Genomic DNA, 16,705 nt, shown 5'->3' with positions numbered 1-16,705 from the left:
ATAGGCTACAGAATTGACAAAGTGGCAACAATCCAAACATGGATATACAAGGATGGGCATTTAGGCAAAAAAAAAAAAAAAAAAAAAAAAAAAAGCATCTTCATGATAAAAGAAAAATAACACAAATATGAGCATGCTATTTTGTGTTCCAGAAGATCAGACTGGATACACAAGCACAGTGATATTTATAACAGACCCACTGCACGCACTCGCGCACGCACACACTGGCGCAAAAGCACACTCGGCTCTGATTGGCTGAGCCGCAGCAGGCGGAAGTCGAAGGCGCTCGGGGATTCCCCGAGGGAAGTTCCAGCTCATTGTAAAACATACAAAATGTTCATTTGTACGAAATAGTTCATTTCCTCCCGTTAAACGCGTACATATACGTGTATCACCGTCGCGATGTCCAGACTGCTTTTAAGTCTATGCGTTTGGGGTGTTTTAGAGTGAAGGTAAGACGCTAGTGATGCACACTAATGAGTGCACTAACTTCATTCACATCACTGTGTTGTTGAGATATGAGGCTGTTTGACGGATCGCTTTTGCTTTTAGTTGGTCATTGGGTAGTTTGTTTGGGTTATTGTGTTACATTTCTGTTGCTTTATTTGTTTTATTAACTGTAAGTGGTTTCTTAAAGTATAAAGTTTGCTGGTTTTGTTTCTAGGAAACTGTTTTTAAACACATTAGCCTGTTTGTTATAGTATTTAGGCCGGGAACTAGTTGTCACAAGGTCTGTAACTTATCTCAATAACTCATGTGAGTCAGAAGTTTTTGTTCTGGTTTCAAACACATTGTGAACACACTCTTCCAAAGTTAAATTACAATATATCATCATGTTTTTTTTATATGTTTGCTAACAAGTGAACACAATAGTAGTATAGTAGTCACTATTGAAATGTTAAACTGAGTATTTAATGTCAGATTAGGGCGCATGTCATTTATATATTGTGGTTTTTATACAATATATGTGATATTTTGCATGTTGACCTTTAAATTTCTGCTTCTCATGAATTGTTTGTGTAAGAAAAGCCTAAAATAGGTTGTTTAATGCCAAGTTCCCATGTTTCGCATAGCCAAAGTGTGTCATGAGATGTGTTTTATTTCCCCCTGGCAGTAATGGTGAAAATGTTCAATAGGTTTTTAGTAGCTAATACTTTAAGGTTTGAATCCATTTAGGAATGGGCTTTAAAAAACAAATCTACCATGAGAAATAATAAACGTATGACGATTAGTCCCGGCCTCCCCATAGATAGACCCAGAATTTGTTTAGGCATTTTAAAGTGACATATTATTCCTTGTGCATTCAAAAGAGTGGCATTTATTACAATCTTTGCATGTTTGGCAAACTGAATCTAACTGAAAACATTGCTATTTTTCTTAATTGTCGGCATGATTTTATTCTTCAAAATATGTAGTTTATGCGACAGCAGATGTGAAATGTACAATAAGATTAAAAAGAAGGAAAGAAGCACTTCTTAACCAAATGTGCCTTCATATATTTTAAAAGGGTTTCCTCATGAATTAGTTCTTTTATGTTTTGTAATTTAATATAAATAACGATATTGAAGCACTAATGTAGACCAGGTGGACTTTCACACTATCAAGTTTATCACATTTACGTGATGTTGGTTAAATATTAGATGTTAAACTGCCATTTAGTAGCTTTATCAGTGTTGATGAAACTTGTGTGTGTGTTTAGCTGTTACTGACAGGTCTGGTGCGAATCTCACTCATCTGAGTTAAAGAAGGGGTTTGTGTGTGCCTGGGACGAGGGCCCGGGACCACCCGTCCGGCATGTTACTGAAGGCCCGGGAATGGACAGGAACATCAGTGAGCAGCTCAACAAAGCCTTCGAAGCGTACCGAAATGTGTCTATTGAGAAAGAGTTGGTCAGAAAGGAACTTCTGCTTAAGGTGAAGCCTTTTATTGCAATCCATTTGTTAGCATGAGAGTTGGACGGACACACACTTACGTGAACCCGTTGCTTTTGCAGAGCGAGCAGTATCAGCGGCACACTCAGATGCTGGAGAGAAAGATAGAAGAGCAGGCGAAGACCATCTTACATCTTAAAGCTGAGCTCAGTTCAGTTCGTAAACATGCATCAGGTTAGTAATGGGGTTTTCTCTTTACACACACCGTATTTGCTGTATAATCAACTGTGTGTGAATCAACTTAGAAGCATCACAAGGAGAAAATGTGGAAATAATCATAATACATAGTGTAATAGTACAGTCATTAAAACTGCAGGAAAATGGGAACTATCTGTGTTCGAACTTCTTCAATATCGCCACCCTTTGTCTAGATTCTCTAATGAAATTAAAAATATATGTATTTATCCTTTTTGTAAAGGAATTTGAATGTGGACACCATTTTTTGTCTAGAAAACAAATTCTAAATTTTACATATAAATGAATTCAAGTTTATACACGTTTTTGACTGATAGTGTACATTGTGAAAATACTAAATTAAACTAAACTACAAAAAGAATATATATATATATATATATACAGTAATTAAGAATATAATTTATATATATATAGGTGAAACTGGAAAAATTAGAATATGGTGCAAAACTTCATTTATTTCAGTAATTCAACTTAAAAGGTGAAACTAATATATTATATAGACTCATTACATGCAAAGTGAGATATTTCAAGCCTTTAATAGTTTTAATTTGGATGATTATGGCTTACAGATATGAAAGCCTTTCACAATATTCTAATTTCGAATTTGCGGTTTAATCCAGACCATAATCATATAACAAATAAAGGCTTGAAATATATAATTGTATGTAATTAGTCTATTATATAATATATTAGTTTCACCTTTTAAGTTGAATTACTAAAATAAATGAACTTTTGCACCATATTCTAATTTTTCCAGTTTCACCTGTGTGTGTGTGTGTGTATATATATATATATATATATATATATATATATATATATATATTATTATTATTATTATTATAATATTATAAATACTAAAGTAAAAAATAAAGTAAATGCTTATAAAAAATATATTATATATTTATGAGGGTACATTTCCATTGTCGCACTCTTTATACGGAATATAAATATATAAAATATGTTTTAATATGTTACAATAAAAATGGGTTGTTTATTGCATCCTCTGAGTTAAAGAATCAAGAAAGCATGACATACTCAATATAAGAAATAAAAAAAAATGTTTAGAAATAATTCCTATTTCATTTCTTTTCTGTATTCATATGTTGTAAAAAAATAAAAAATAAAAAACGTATGAGTTTTCTTTAAATACACTATAGAGCAAACCTGTGCTGTCTGTAAGACTATACATAAACCGAGAGAGCATCAGACAATTTAACAAACTGCATTATGTCCAATAAGTGATATTATAGTATTATCATTATTAAACAAGTTTATGCACATATTAGATTTTATGTGACATGCTCAGAGTGTTATTTTAGCATGCATGCTTTGATTTGATGAGTGTTGAAATGTTGTTATTGATGAGTTTGACTCATAAAATTGCCCTATTTTTATTATTTTTTTTTTTTCATTTTTGTTTTTTAGAAGAGGTCTGCGAGCCTGCATACAGAAAAAAGGAAGTAGAAACCTTGTCACCTAGCGATCATCGCTCCGACAACCCGTCTAGTCCCCGCAGGACTAACCATTTCCTGGTGTGTGTTTTCTCTTGGGATGTGACTCTGGCCAATGTTTGATTTTCTTTTCTCCTCTGTGATTTGCAACACTTTGTCTAAACACAAGCCTATGCACCATGTTGTTGTTTTTTCTTCTTCTTTCTATCTCAGTTATTGTGCAAATGCAGATTTGGTTGTGATGTAATTGTTCTGAAAGGACTTCTCTGACCGTGACCCCAGACCCTCCAGCCTTTATATTGTGTTCTCGTCGTTAACCGCCTGTAAGCACAGACAGACCTAATAGCTGAGTTTGCAGTGCTTTGCTAGTTATCCACAGTTCACTCGAGGGTTAAGTTGTGAGAAATGTGTGAAAAAGATGTAGTTCTCTCTCTTCACAGTTTGATATCATTTTTCATCGCTATCTGTCCATAGTGAGAATGTTTCTCTAATTGAATCCAGTGTGATAATTCTTCTCAATTGTTTTAATCGCACGCACGTTAATAACCCACAGGGGGCAGTAGAGCATAACACTTCCTTGTGCTCGACCACATCTCCAACCAGTGTAGCACAGGCACCGAGAATTGAGTTCTCTCTTATGAGAGGTGTCACTTTTTTTAGATGACTGTTACCGAAAGATATAGACATAACAGTTTGAAATGGCAACTTTCTCCTTTTCCTGAACTTAATCTTGGGTAGATAATGGCCTCCGTTCAAAATCTATAGAGAGCCTAACCTGTAAATGCAACAAAGTATGTTATTCTGCAGCAAATTCACCCAAAGGTGCCATAATTAAGGGAGTTTGTAGTTTTTGTGTGAAATTGAACAAACTTTTTAATGGACTTTTTAAAGTATTTTCCGCTGGGTGAATCGAATACGATCCGCTTTAGAGTCAGACATGATTTTCACAACAATTAAGCACATTTTTACTCCAGTTCTCATTACCGTAATGCAAAAAAATGTTTTTTTTTATTTTTTATTTAATGTTACAAATTTGTTGTGCTGCTTTTTATTTGTGTTTGTTTGTAATATATATCTATATATATATATAGATATAGTTATATAGTTATATAGTTAGTTAGTGTATATATATATATATATATATATATATAGTTCTAACTGTTACTGACACCAGTGGCTGTTAGAGGAACTGCAGCCAGTCTCTCGTCCTCGTTCTCGCTTTGCACGCTTGTTTTTTTTTAACTTACGAGGAGTTTCCGTGAGTGTCTTGATTGACTGGAGGCTGATCGCTCCTTTTATCGAGTCCATTTGAAACACTAGTGCTAGCGCCACTGCTTACTAATGGCTGCCGTACGGATGTAAGCCCAAGTAGACGAGAATGCGCGTTACGTCACATTTTGTGAATTTTCGAGCCAATTCGGACCCGACTCCTTCACACACAATTGAGATAGAGGCAACCGTGGTGGACAGTCAAGGTATCATTCTTTTTATTACATCATGGTTGGCTCATATTTGTACAAATAAAGAAGATTTTTTTAAAGTAAAAACCTACACATAGCCCCTTTAATTTCACAATAGAAAAGTCTTAAAGGAGTAGTTCACTTTTAAAAAAACTTTTGCTGATAATTTACTCACCCCCATGTCATCCAAGATGTCCACTTCTTTCTTTCTTCAGTCGAAAAGAAATTAAGTTTTTTGATGAAAACATTCCAGGATTTTTCTCCATATAATGGACTTCAATGGGGACCAAACGGTTCAAGGTCCAAATGAGAGTTTCAGTGCAAACGGAAAACTGTTCAAACGATTCCAGACGATGAATAAGGGTCTTATCAAGCGAAACGATCGCTCATTTAAAAAATAAATAAATAAATTAAAAAAGTTTAAGTTTTATAAGCTCAAATGCTCGCCTTGCTCTGTTCTGTGATGCGCCTGACTCTCCTGTTCGAAGTCGTTCATCAAAATGAACGAATCTTTTTTCAAGTCATTTCGTTCATTTTGTTCATTGATTGAAGAAAATGACTCAAAAAAAAAAAAAAGATTTGTTCATTTTTCAAGCCCTTTGAAGCTGCACCGAAACTGTCATCTGGACCTTGAACCATTTGGTCCCCATTGAAGTCCATTATATGGAGAAAAATCTTGGAATGTTTTCATCAAAAACCTTAATTTTTTTTCGGCTGAAGAAAGAAAGACATGGACATCTCGGATGACGTGAGGGTGAGTAAATTATCAGCGAAAGTTTTTTTTTAAAAGTGAACTAACCCTTTAATGATCTTAAAAATAGGCTTCATTTTATTTTGGTAAAACATTATTTCTATTATTCTTTTTTTTTATTTATCCAGCTGACATCTATTTTTCAGGACAGCTTGTTCATGCATTTAGAGAAAAAAATCTGATATTTTTGAATTAATGCGCTGACATACTCGCCATATTTTTTTCTCTTGTTTTTTCTTGTGCAGATAAAGGAGCCCACAGAGTATTCTGGGATGCTTCCCCACACAATATCTGCTCCCGGCGAAATGAAGAGGTAGATGAATCATATCACTTTACAAAATATTGAAATTTTAATGAAGGATTTTGCACTTCGGTCCCTTAGGCACCCAGTCTAAAGGTTCAAACTTGAACTAAAACAACTGATTAACAACCCTGTTAAGTTTGTTTATTGGAATTAGCAGGTCTGTATTGTTCTTGCAGAATATATCTTGTATAATATCTGAATAACATTCAAACGGATCCAAAAACAACACCCCTGATACCCTGTGCTCATGAAATACTAATGCACTTCAGTTGATGGCATCAGTTTGGAACAAGCGGAGATGAACATGTCTGTACATACTTAAATGTCATGTTGAATCACATTCAGAAGTGGGGCGGTTATACTTTATTTTGCGTTTAACTTTAAGTTAACCAGGGCTTATGTCACCAAAAGTGAAAAATGTGTCCCAGATATTTGGGATATGGTGGTAAAGTGCCCCGGTTATGAACGTTTTTTGGTCCACATGTGTAGTAGTGGGTGAAAATACGTTGTAAGTGGTCTCCAACATTGCAGTCATGTAGAAAATGCACTGAATATGTAATATGCACATTATACACATAATGCACACATCTAATGTTTCTTGTCTTGGATGCTGATTGGCCAATACAGTGTTCCAGCTTTACGCCAATGGCTGCAATGTATAGAATCCAACAGTTAATTTTAAATTACATGTCAGGACTTGATATTCTAGCAGAAAGATGGTACTTGATGCTAAATAAAATGACTTTTTAATGATAAATTATTATATTTTATGAGGATCTGCACTCAAACACTTTTATATTGTATGATTTTTTTTTTAAGTAGTTATTGAATTGGTTTAGCTATTTACTTAGCTAGTTACTTATTTTGGTTGTATATTTACTTAGATTATTTATTTACATAGTTTGGTTATTTACTTGCTTTAGTTATTTACATAGTTGAGTTAGTTAGGTTATTTACTTAGTTTGCTTATTTGCTTAATTAGTTATTTAGTTAGTTTAGTTATTTACATAGTTTGGATGTGTATTTAGTTTGGTTATTTACTTAGCTTAGTTATTTACTTAGCTAGTTACATATTTTGTTTTTTTATTTACTTAGTTTATTCATTTACACAGTTTGGTTATTTACTTGCTTTAGTTATTTACATAGTTGAGTTAGTTAGGTTATTTAAATGTATATTGTATGATTTATATTGTATGTTTTTTTTAATATAGTTAGTTATTGAAGTTGTTTACTTAGTTTAGTTATTTACTTTGCTTGTTACATATTTTGGTTGTTTATTTACTTTTACACAGTTTGCTTATTTGCTTAATTAGTTATTTACTTAAATTATTCATTTAGTTTAGTTATTTACAGTTTGGATGTGTACTTGGTTTGATTATTTATTTATTTACTTAGCTTGGTTATTTTATTTACATAGTTTGCTTATTTACTCGGTTATTTATTTTATGCCATTCATATTTTAATATATTTAAATGAAGTAAAAAAGTTCCTTTTAAAATTGGTTATTTACTTAATTTAGTTAGGTTATTTACTTTTAATTAGATTAGTTATTAACTGTGCTAGTTACTTTGTTTAGTTATTTACTTTCCTTCCCAGTGAAGTGTGAGTAACTGGATATTCTGGATAAAGTTATTTATTTTTCTAATCTTAACGCTGTTTTTTTTTATTAATTTTTTTTTTTATTAGCATTATTATTTTGAAAGATCCCAGCCAGACATTTGACTTCTCTTTCTCTTTCAATTAGTGAGAATTTTCTGGACACTTGGCAGGAAATCCAGGGGACTTTCCAGCGGATTCAGACTCTAACCAGACGGCAGAAAGATCACCTGAAGAGAATACACAAAGGAAATGAGACATCTAATGGTAAAATCATTTTTAAGAACTTAATTTGAAATTTCGGACTAATATCCTTTATTAAATTAAAGCTGTTATACCACCTCACCCAAGTGCGTTTCTTCCCATTCTAATTAAATTAGGTCAAATGAAAATAGTGGAGATACAATTACTTTAGAAATGTCACAACAAATTAGTAATTACATAGCTAGTAGTGTAATGCAGCATACTAGTAATTACACATTTCATTGTTTGTTCTTTCACGCAATTAAAACAGAAATACTCCACGAAAAGCCATAGTAAGGGCTTTTTGCTCCAATGACCTCTGACCTCCATGTAGCATTAAAATAGTCTGAGCTGATGAGCGTGTTCAATTATCACTTTGATAAATGTTGTTTTGAAGCAGCACACTGTTACACACTTATGTGTCCTCTGTGAAATCACTTGGAAAACAATACGCTAGTGAGATGTATTTTTGGACGTGGTTGCATGACGGAAAGCACGGTGTGTTTTTGCCCCATACGTATATCAAACACAATTATGAGTGTTTGCTAAGGCAAGCATTACTAATGGCTGATACTAATGGTTAGGGCTTCTGGAAAACCATACTGTAAATATATCAGTGTTTGTCATGTAATAAAAAAAAAACTTATAAGGAGTAGTTCACTTTTTAAAAAAAATTGCTGATAATTTCCTCACCCCCATGTCATCCAAGATGTCCATGTCATTCTTTCTTCAGTCGAAAAGAAATTAAGATTTTTGATGAAAACATTCCAGGATTTTTCTCCATATAATGGACTTCAATGGGGTCCAAACAGTTCAAGGTCCAAATGAGAGTTTCAGTGCAGCTTCAAAGGGCTTTAAATGATTCCAGACGATGAATAAGGGTCTTATCAAGCGAAACGATCGCTCATTTCAAAAAAAAAAAAAAAGTTTAAGTTTTGTAAGCACAAACCTGTGACTTTCCTGTTCGAATTCAATGAACAAAATGAACGAAATGACTCGGAAAAAGATTTGTTCATTTTGATGAACCAGTTCGAACAGGAGAGTCACAAACACGCATCACAGAACAGAGCAAGGCGAGCATTGAGCTTATAAAACTTAAACTTTGTTATTTATTTTTTAAATGAGCGATCATTTCGCTTGATAAGACCCTTATTCATCGTCTGGAGTCGTTTAAAGCGCTTTGAAGCTGCACTGAAACTCTCATTTGGACCTTGAACCATTTGGTCCCCATTGAAGTCCATTAAATGGAGAAAACTCCTGGAATGTTTTCATCAAAAACCTTCATTTCTTTTCGACTGAAGAAAGAAAGACATGGACATCTTGGATCTAACTTGGATCTAGCTAATCTAACTATTTAAAAATCAACATATGCTTTTATTTCAAGATTATATAGTTCACCCAGAATTGAAATGTTGTTATGATTTATTCACCCTAGTGTTGACCTTTGCAAGTCAAATGAGATGTTATGCTGAATGTATAAGCTGCTGTTTTTTATTCAATGATAGTGGGTGGTGATTTACAAATTCAAGCTTTGGACTTTGAATATATTGCTATATTTTATGTCTTCTGAAACCATATGATCTTCTCATCTTTTATAGCTCTCAAATTTAATTTGCTGTTGTGCATGTTTAAAATTATGCATTCCCATTCGAGAATTAATTCTGTTTGTAGTCAATAATGTCAAACGATGCTTTTTGAATTGAACACAAATGTGAGAGTTCGGCATGACAGAGTTCATTAACTTTGGGTCTGTTCCTCACATAAAAGTCTTTAGAAGACTAGACGAATAATACAGTGCATTTGATGTTGCGTTTTGATGCTTTAATGGGGCTTCACAGTATAAATCTGCACTTTTGTTAATGGAAAAGAGCAGCTCAAACATTCTGCCAAACATCTTTTGTGTTTCATAACCAACAAAATTTCAAAAAAGTAGTCAGAAATAATAACTCTACTTTCTTTCACAATGATTTCAGACTTGCTGCCTTTTAAATAAAATGCCTCCATCGTTTACGAGGAGGTTGAAAGCCATGCTTTGATGATTATTATTCATAATATGTTTCATTACTAGCTCCACGTGCCTTCTCGGTGTGATCGCAGACTTAGATCAGGACACATTGGAGGTGAATGTGAGCTCTGTCTGGCTGATTTTAATTGCTCTTGCAGTGGCAGCGGCTGACACAGTTGTTATGGTAGAGCAATTCTCACTGCATTGTTTGGTGCTAAAATTGACAGAGTTCCTCATTAATAGTCAGTGTTGCATGGTGTGCATATCACTGCTGTGCTTTCTGTGCATTTGCATACTAATGCACTTATATCTATATGAGTGAGAGAGATATTGACATGAGAAAAATGCTGTTCCTTCAGATCAGTGTATCTGGATTCGATTGCAGGGAGCATTAGAGACTTTTCTCCACCGTTTACACGAGGCTTGTCCGTTTCCATTTTTGTTCCTCTTAATGCTTGTTTAAAGGAGTAGTTCACTTTTAAAAAAAACTTTTGCTGATAATTTACTCACCCCCATGTCATCCAAGATGTCCATGTCTTTCTTTCTTCAGTCGAAAAGAAATTAAGGTTTTTGATGAAAACATTCCAGGATTTTTCTCCTTATAATGGACTTCAATGGGGACCAAACGGTTTGAGGTCCAAAAGACAGTTTCAGTGCAAACCGCAAACTGTTCAAAGGGCTTTAAATGATTCCAGATGATGAATAAGGGTCTTATCAAGTGAAACGATCGCTCATTTAAAAAATGAATAACAAAGTTTACGTTTTATAAGCTCAAATGCTCGTCTTGCTCTGCTCTGTGATGAGCGTTCATGACTCTCCTGTTCGAACTCGTTTATCAAAATGAATGAATCTTTTCCAGAGTCAATTCGTTCATTTCGTTCGTTGAATGTACCAAATGACACAAAACAAGATTTGTTCATTTTGATAAACGAGTTCGAACAGGAGAGTCACGAACGCTCATCACTGAACAGAGCAAGACGAGCATTTGTGCTTATAAAACTTAAACTTTGTATTTTTTTAAAAAAAAATGAGTGATCGTTTGGCCAGATAAGACCCTTATTCATCGTCTGGAATCGTTTAAAGCCCTTTGAACAGTTTGCACTGAAACTGTCTTTTAGACCTTGAACCGTTTGGTCCCCATTGAAGTCCATTATATGGAGAAAAATCCTGGAATGTTTTCATCAAAAACCTTCATTTCTTTTCGACTAAAGAAAGAATGACATGGACATCTTGGATGACATGGGGGTGAGTAAATTATCAGCAAAAGTTTTTCCCAAACGGATCAAGGTCCAAAAGACAATTCCAGTACAAAAAAAAAAATGTACGGCGTTAATAACGCGTTTAACTGACGGCCCTAGAAAAAACGCATATGAAAATTTCAGACTCAGTGTGCAAGGGGCCTTAAGCCTCTCGCCAAATCCAAAGACTGTAAATAAATGTAATTAAATGTAATTCTCAAAGTGGTCCTGACCGAGTCACCGAAATAACATAAATGTTCTGTTGATTTCCTATCTGATTCCAGTGCAGTTTTCCATGCCCATCCAGTGCACCGACGACACGGCCGAACAAGCCGAGGTGCCATTTTCCTCACCGCTAAGGTCAGAGGTCGACGAATCCTCGAACTCCGCGTCCCTCGCATCTCGTGGCGCAGTTCCAGACAAAACATCTTTTGACCACCTTTCCCTTAGCGGCCTGAGTGTGAAGTTTCCCCCGAACACGGACGACGAGTACGACTTTCTCAACAGTACACCGGATAAACGGGTGGACCTGCCTCTGCACAGACTGGACCTGGGAGACCAATTGCACACAATGAGGGAGGAGTCTTGTTCATCATACCCCGCCCCCTCTTCCTCAGCTCACACATCTGCATCCGCATCTTCTGCCTCACACGAAAATGTACGAGGACCTCAACAGGTAAGATGGACATTCACACCCAGGGTGCATTGAAAGTTTGCTGATATCCTAATTAAAGGAGTAGTTCACTTTTTAAAAAACTTTTGCTGATAATTTACTCACCCCCATGTCATCCAAGATGTCCATGTCTTTCTTTCTTCAGTCGAAAAGAAATTAAGGTTTTTGATGAAAACATTACAGGATTTTTCACCATATAATGGACTTCAATGGGGACCAAACGGTTCAAGGTCCAAATGAGAGTTTCATTGCAGCTTCAAAGGGCTTTAAACAACATCAGATGATGAATAAGGGTCTTATCAAGCGAAATGATCGCTCATTTCAAAAATAAATAACAAATTTTAAGTTTCATAAGCACAAATGCTCGTCTACTCGTCACTTTTTAAATTTAACACTCTTATAAAGTGTAACCTAACCTTGTTTACTTGTACTGAGCTAATCACAATGCATTTTGGGATTGCCTGCAAAGAATACATGCAATGCTGCCACTAAACATATTGTACAGTAGAAGTACAATATTTTTCATTTTGGTTCTTTTTGAGCAGACATGGTAATTCTGCATTCCCTATACAGGACGTCTATATAAACGGTAGAATGAAATAAAAGAGCGGTAATGTTCTTTTTAAAGTGCGTGTACAGTCACTGTATAGGTCAGCGACATCATTACACATGCACTAATCTCTGTTTTGTTTGGTTTTGCATGAATAAAGAAGATGAATGGTGTTTGATAGATAATAACACATTTTACATAGTCATAGTCTACACAGCATAGTCTCGGCAGTCGGCACAGGACAGGTGAAATCTTTCCCTAATTACAGTGTGCGGGAAAAACGAACGTATTCATGCAACAGGAAGTGGTAAATCTGAAAGTTTACTTGGACAAAATTCTTTGGTCATTGGTTTTTAGGGAAAATTCCAGCTTTCCATTATGAAACAAAACTATTTGTTTTCAGTTTTTGTTCCTTGAATCATTTCTAATCTCTGCATAAAAAGTAGCATAAAATGTCAGCAATTACTCTACTTTTCTGAGGAGCGTTCATGTCAGTGGTGTGTCTATGATGCCTTAAAAGGAGTAGTTCACTTTAAAAAAAAATTTTTGCTGATAATTTACTTACCCCCATGTCATCCAAGATGTCCATGTCATTCTTTCTTCAGTCGAAAAGAAATTAAGGTTTTTGATGAAAACATTCCAGGATTTTTCTCCATATAATGGACTTCAATGGGGTCCAAACGGTTCAAGGTCCAAAAGACAGTTTCAGTGCAAACTGCAAACTGTTCAAAGGTCTTTAAACGATTCCAGACAATGAATAAGGGTCTTATCAAGCAAAACGATCGCTCATTTAAAAAAATAAATAACAAAGTTTAAGTTTTATAAGCTCAAATGGTCGCCTTGAATGGGCAATCCCATAATGCATTGTGATGATGAGCAATGTGTTAATGCATTAGAAAGACTTCATTCTTCTTCGATTTTACCCAGTATTTTTGTATGCTACTGTATTTATTTTTATGCTAATAATATTGTGTTATTAGCTTAGCAACATGCTAACAGCAAACTATTGAAGTAAACTGAATTATATGAGGTTCTATTTTAGTAGTAGTGACTCACTAGGTTTAATTTAGAACAACGTGTATATTATATTATGTAAACTAGACAAATCTACATATTATTTTAAAAAGCATGTTATACAACACAAAATTCACAAGCTAAATATTATATACAGTGCTTGCAGGTTTACATGCCCCTTACAGAATATAGGGATCATAATTTTTTTTAAAATATTAAATATTTTAATATATTTTAAATAAATCACGTATTTAAATTTTAAAATATTTTAATACTAATGCTCAAGGAGGCGACACATGAAACCAAATGAACATGTTGAAATTAAAATAAAAAAATGTCTTGTGGAATATATTTAAATATATGTTCTACAGCTTGTGCAAATGCTAAACATCTTACATTTTCTGGAAGGGGTGTGTAAAGTTGCATATTAACAACTGTATATATTTGCAGCTTGTGAAATTGCAAAGGAAATCTAATTAAACGCATATAAAGAAGACAGAAAAGAGCCCTATTGCTTTTACCTGTCCATATGGAGAACCGCGAAACTCACACCTATTATGTAAGGCTCACATCTGCACAGGAATTCAGTGCTATTCCATTTAGGATGTCAATTAGGATGTGCTAAGACCACAGAGAGCTGTGAATCACATATTACCTCGTCTTCTGTGCCGTCGTACTATTACACTTGTTTCCGGACTGTTCTTTTTTGCTCTCTTTCAGCTCAAAAGCATTGCAGATACCTGGGCTCATCTGTTTTAAGAGCATGGAAAAAATGCATGGTGTTGTTGGCAAAACAGACATTTTGAATGGAATGGCTAAATTATGAAGTGTAAATCTGGTGTCATGATAAAAAGAGCATTTTTTTTTTTGCATCATTGCATTTAAAAAAAAAAAAAACTCAGTTTACGTTAACAGAGTGATTATGAAGTCAGGTGTTTTGGTTATCATATGACTGCGTCCAGAATGTGAGACAAGTAGAAATAAAAGGATTTTCTCACTAGCAGAAAATCGAAATGAAATGTAAAAGCTACAGTCTAATAAAATGCTGTGTTGTTTCAACCCAAATTTGGGTCAAATATGGACAAATACAAATGTTGGGTTAAAAATGTAATAAAAAATGTTACAGTTGAAGTTGGGTTAAAATTTTAAATTACATTTTTAACCCAAGATTTGGGTTCGTCCATATATATATATATTTATATATATTTATATATATTAAATGGTTTGATTTAAACAGCCCCAATATATTTTACACATTTTTATCTAATTAATAACACGTGCATATATTTTGTACACTCTAAAAAATGCAGGGTGGTTTCAACCCAAATTTGGGTCAAATATGGACAAATCCAAATGTTGGGTTAAAAATGTAATAAAAAAATTACAGTTGTAAGTTAAAGTTGAAGTTGGGTTAAAATTTTAAATTACATGTTTAACCCAACATTTTTGGTTTGTCCATATATATATATATATATATATATATATATATATATATATGTATTAAATCGTTTGATTTAAACAGCTCCAATATATTTTACACATTTTTATCTAATTAATAACACGTGCATATATTTTGTACACTCTAAAAAATGTAGGGTTGTTTCAACCCAAATTTGGGTCAAATATGGACAAACCCAAATGTTGGGTTAAAAATGTCATTTAAAATTTAAACCCAACTTCAACTGTAACATTTTTTTTATTAAATTTTTAACCCAACATTTGGATTTGTCCATATTTGACCCAAATGTGGGTTGAAACAACCTAGCTTTGTTTAGAGTGTAGTAATGAAGTAATGCAATATTTTATTGAATTATTTGATTTGATTTGGACAATGCATATTAATGAACCCACTACCCACATGGTATGCACACTCAAAAAATGCTGGGTTGCTTCGACCCAAATTTTGGTCAAATATGGACAAACCCAAATGTTGGGTTAAAAATGTAATTAAGTTGAAAGTGAAAGTTGAAGTTGGGTTTAAATTTTAAATTCCATTTTTAACCCAACATTTGTGTTTGTCCATATTTGACCCAAATTTGGGTTGAAAAAACCCAGCATTATTTAGAGTGCATGCACGTAAATATGCCGGATTGTAGCTATAAGCTAGTTTCCATCCGTAGTCCCAATGGCTAAATCACAAAAATCACAAAATATTACAGAATAACATTTACATTTACATCATGAAATGATCAAGAGTTCTACATACAATATTCACAATCTTCAGTGCATTTGAGCCACAGACGCATGTTGAATAGTTGATTCTTGGCTTTTAGCTCAACCAATGAATAATTCGTGAGTATGATTGCCCTCTAATGTCCTTTGTCTCTGTCCAGCTCTTTTGGACTCCAGACCTCCCGGACGTGTCGGCCCAGGCGTCGGGGACAGACGCTCAGCAGATGAACAGCCGAGAGAAGTGTGCCTTTTGTAAGGATGATGTACCCCCAAATCACATGTATAGCCACCTCAATTCACACTTCAAGAACAAAGCTGACGATTGACACACGCGGGCAAGGGGTCGCCCGCCGGACTGAAACCGCCTTTATTCGTGGCTTTAAGTAGCACACTTCCCTTCTGAACACATTTGCTCACGTCCGTCAGTGACACGATGAAGAGAGCGGAACCTTCCGCGGTCGTTTATTTAATTAAACGAAGTGGTTATGTCTTAATTAATCTTTTTAGCTGGAGGCGTTGCAGTTTAACTGTAGAATCAATAAAGGCAAAAAGTCTTTTAATTTGATATGGCAACAGCAAAGATATCCGCATCTCGGAGGGCGAGTTGTCTCACCGTTGTACTTTTATTCAATGCATCCCAACATAAAGAACAAGCTCTTACCTGTGCTATGCATATATCAATACAAAAGCAGGCAGTCCCAAGCCTTTTATATGAATATATAACATTTGTGAATTTAAAGGGATAGTTCACTTTGAAATTAAGTTTTGATATGTATATCCAAGATGTAAGTGTGTTTGTTTCCACAGTATTTTCAATTTTGATGTTTTTAGGTCAAACCGTTCTTGTCTGTCAGTCATATAATGGAGGTCTATGGTCACCACCTCAAAGAGCATGCACAGAGAAGTCCAAATTAAACATGATTTAATGACTCGTAAATGTAAGTACACATTGATGGCCTAAGACATGAAACGAGCGGTTTGTGTGAGAAAACCAACAGTATTTATATCGCTTTTACCTCTTGTAACCACAGCCACAAAGGGCCCGCGCCCTTAGATCACTTGGACGTGACTGTGCTTACAAGAGGTAAAAATGATATAAATACTAATAAATACTCATTTCAT

General features: G+C 34.5%; 1 protein-coding gene across 1 annotated transcript; it reads left to right on the top strand.

The window, feature by feature from the left end:
• The first annotated feature begins 313 nt into the window (after positions 1-313).
• On the top strand, positions 314-16,053 carry tank (TRAF family member-associated NFKB activator). The gene is made up of 8 exons (XM_039683567.2): positions 314-452; positions 1,700-1,913; positions 1,994-2,105; positions 3,552-3,658; positions 6,034-6,101; positions 7,837-7,955; positions 11,459-11,850; positions 15,745-16,053. The coding sequence occupies exons 2-8, from the start codon at positions 1,815-1,817 to the stop codon at positions 15,907-15,909; spliced, it is 1,062 nt and encodes a 353-aa protein (XP_039539501.2). The 5' UTR covers positions 314-452; positions 1,700-1,814; the 3' UTR covers positions 15,910-16,053.
• The last annotated feature ends 652 nt before the right edge of the window (positions 16,054-16,705 follow it).

This window comes from Pimephales promelas, chromosome 7 (assembly GCF_988280905.1).
Source record: "Pimephales promelas chromosome 7, fPimPro1.hap1.1, whole genome shotgun sequence".
In the NCBI taxonomy this organism is placed as follows: domain Eukaryota; kingdom Metazoa; phylum Chordata; class Actinopteri; order Cypriniformes; family Leuciscidae; genus Pimephales; species Pimephales promelas.
This window is presented reverse-complemented; position numbering and strand designations above follow the sequence as displayed.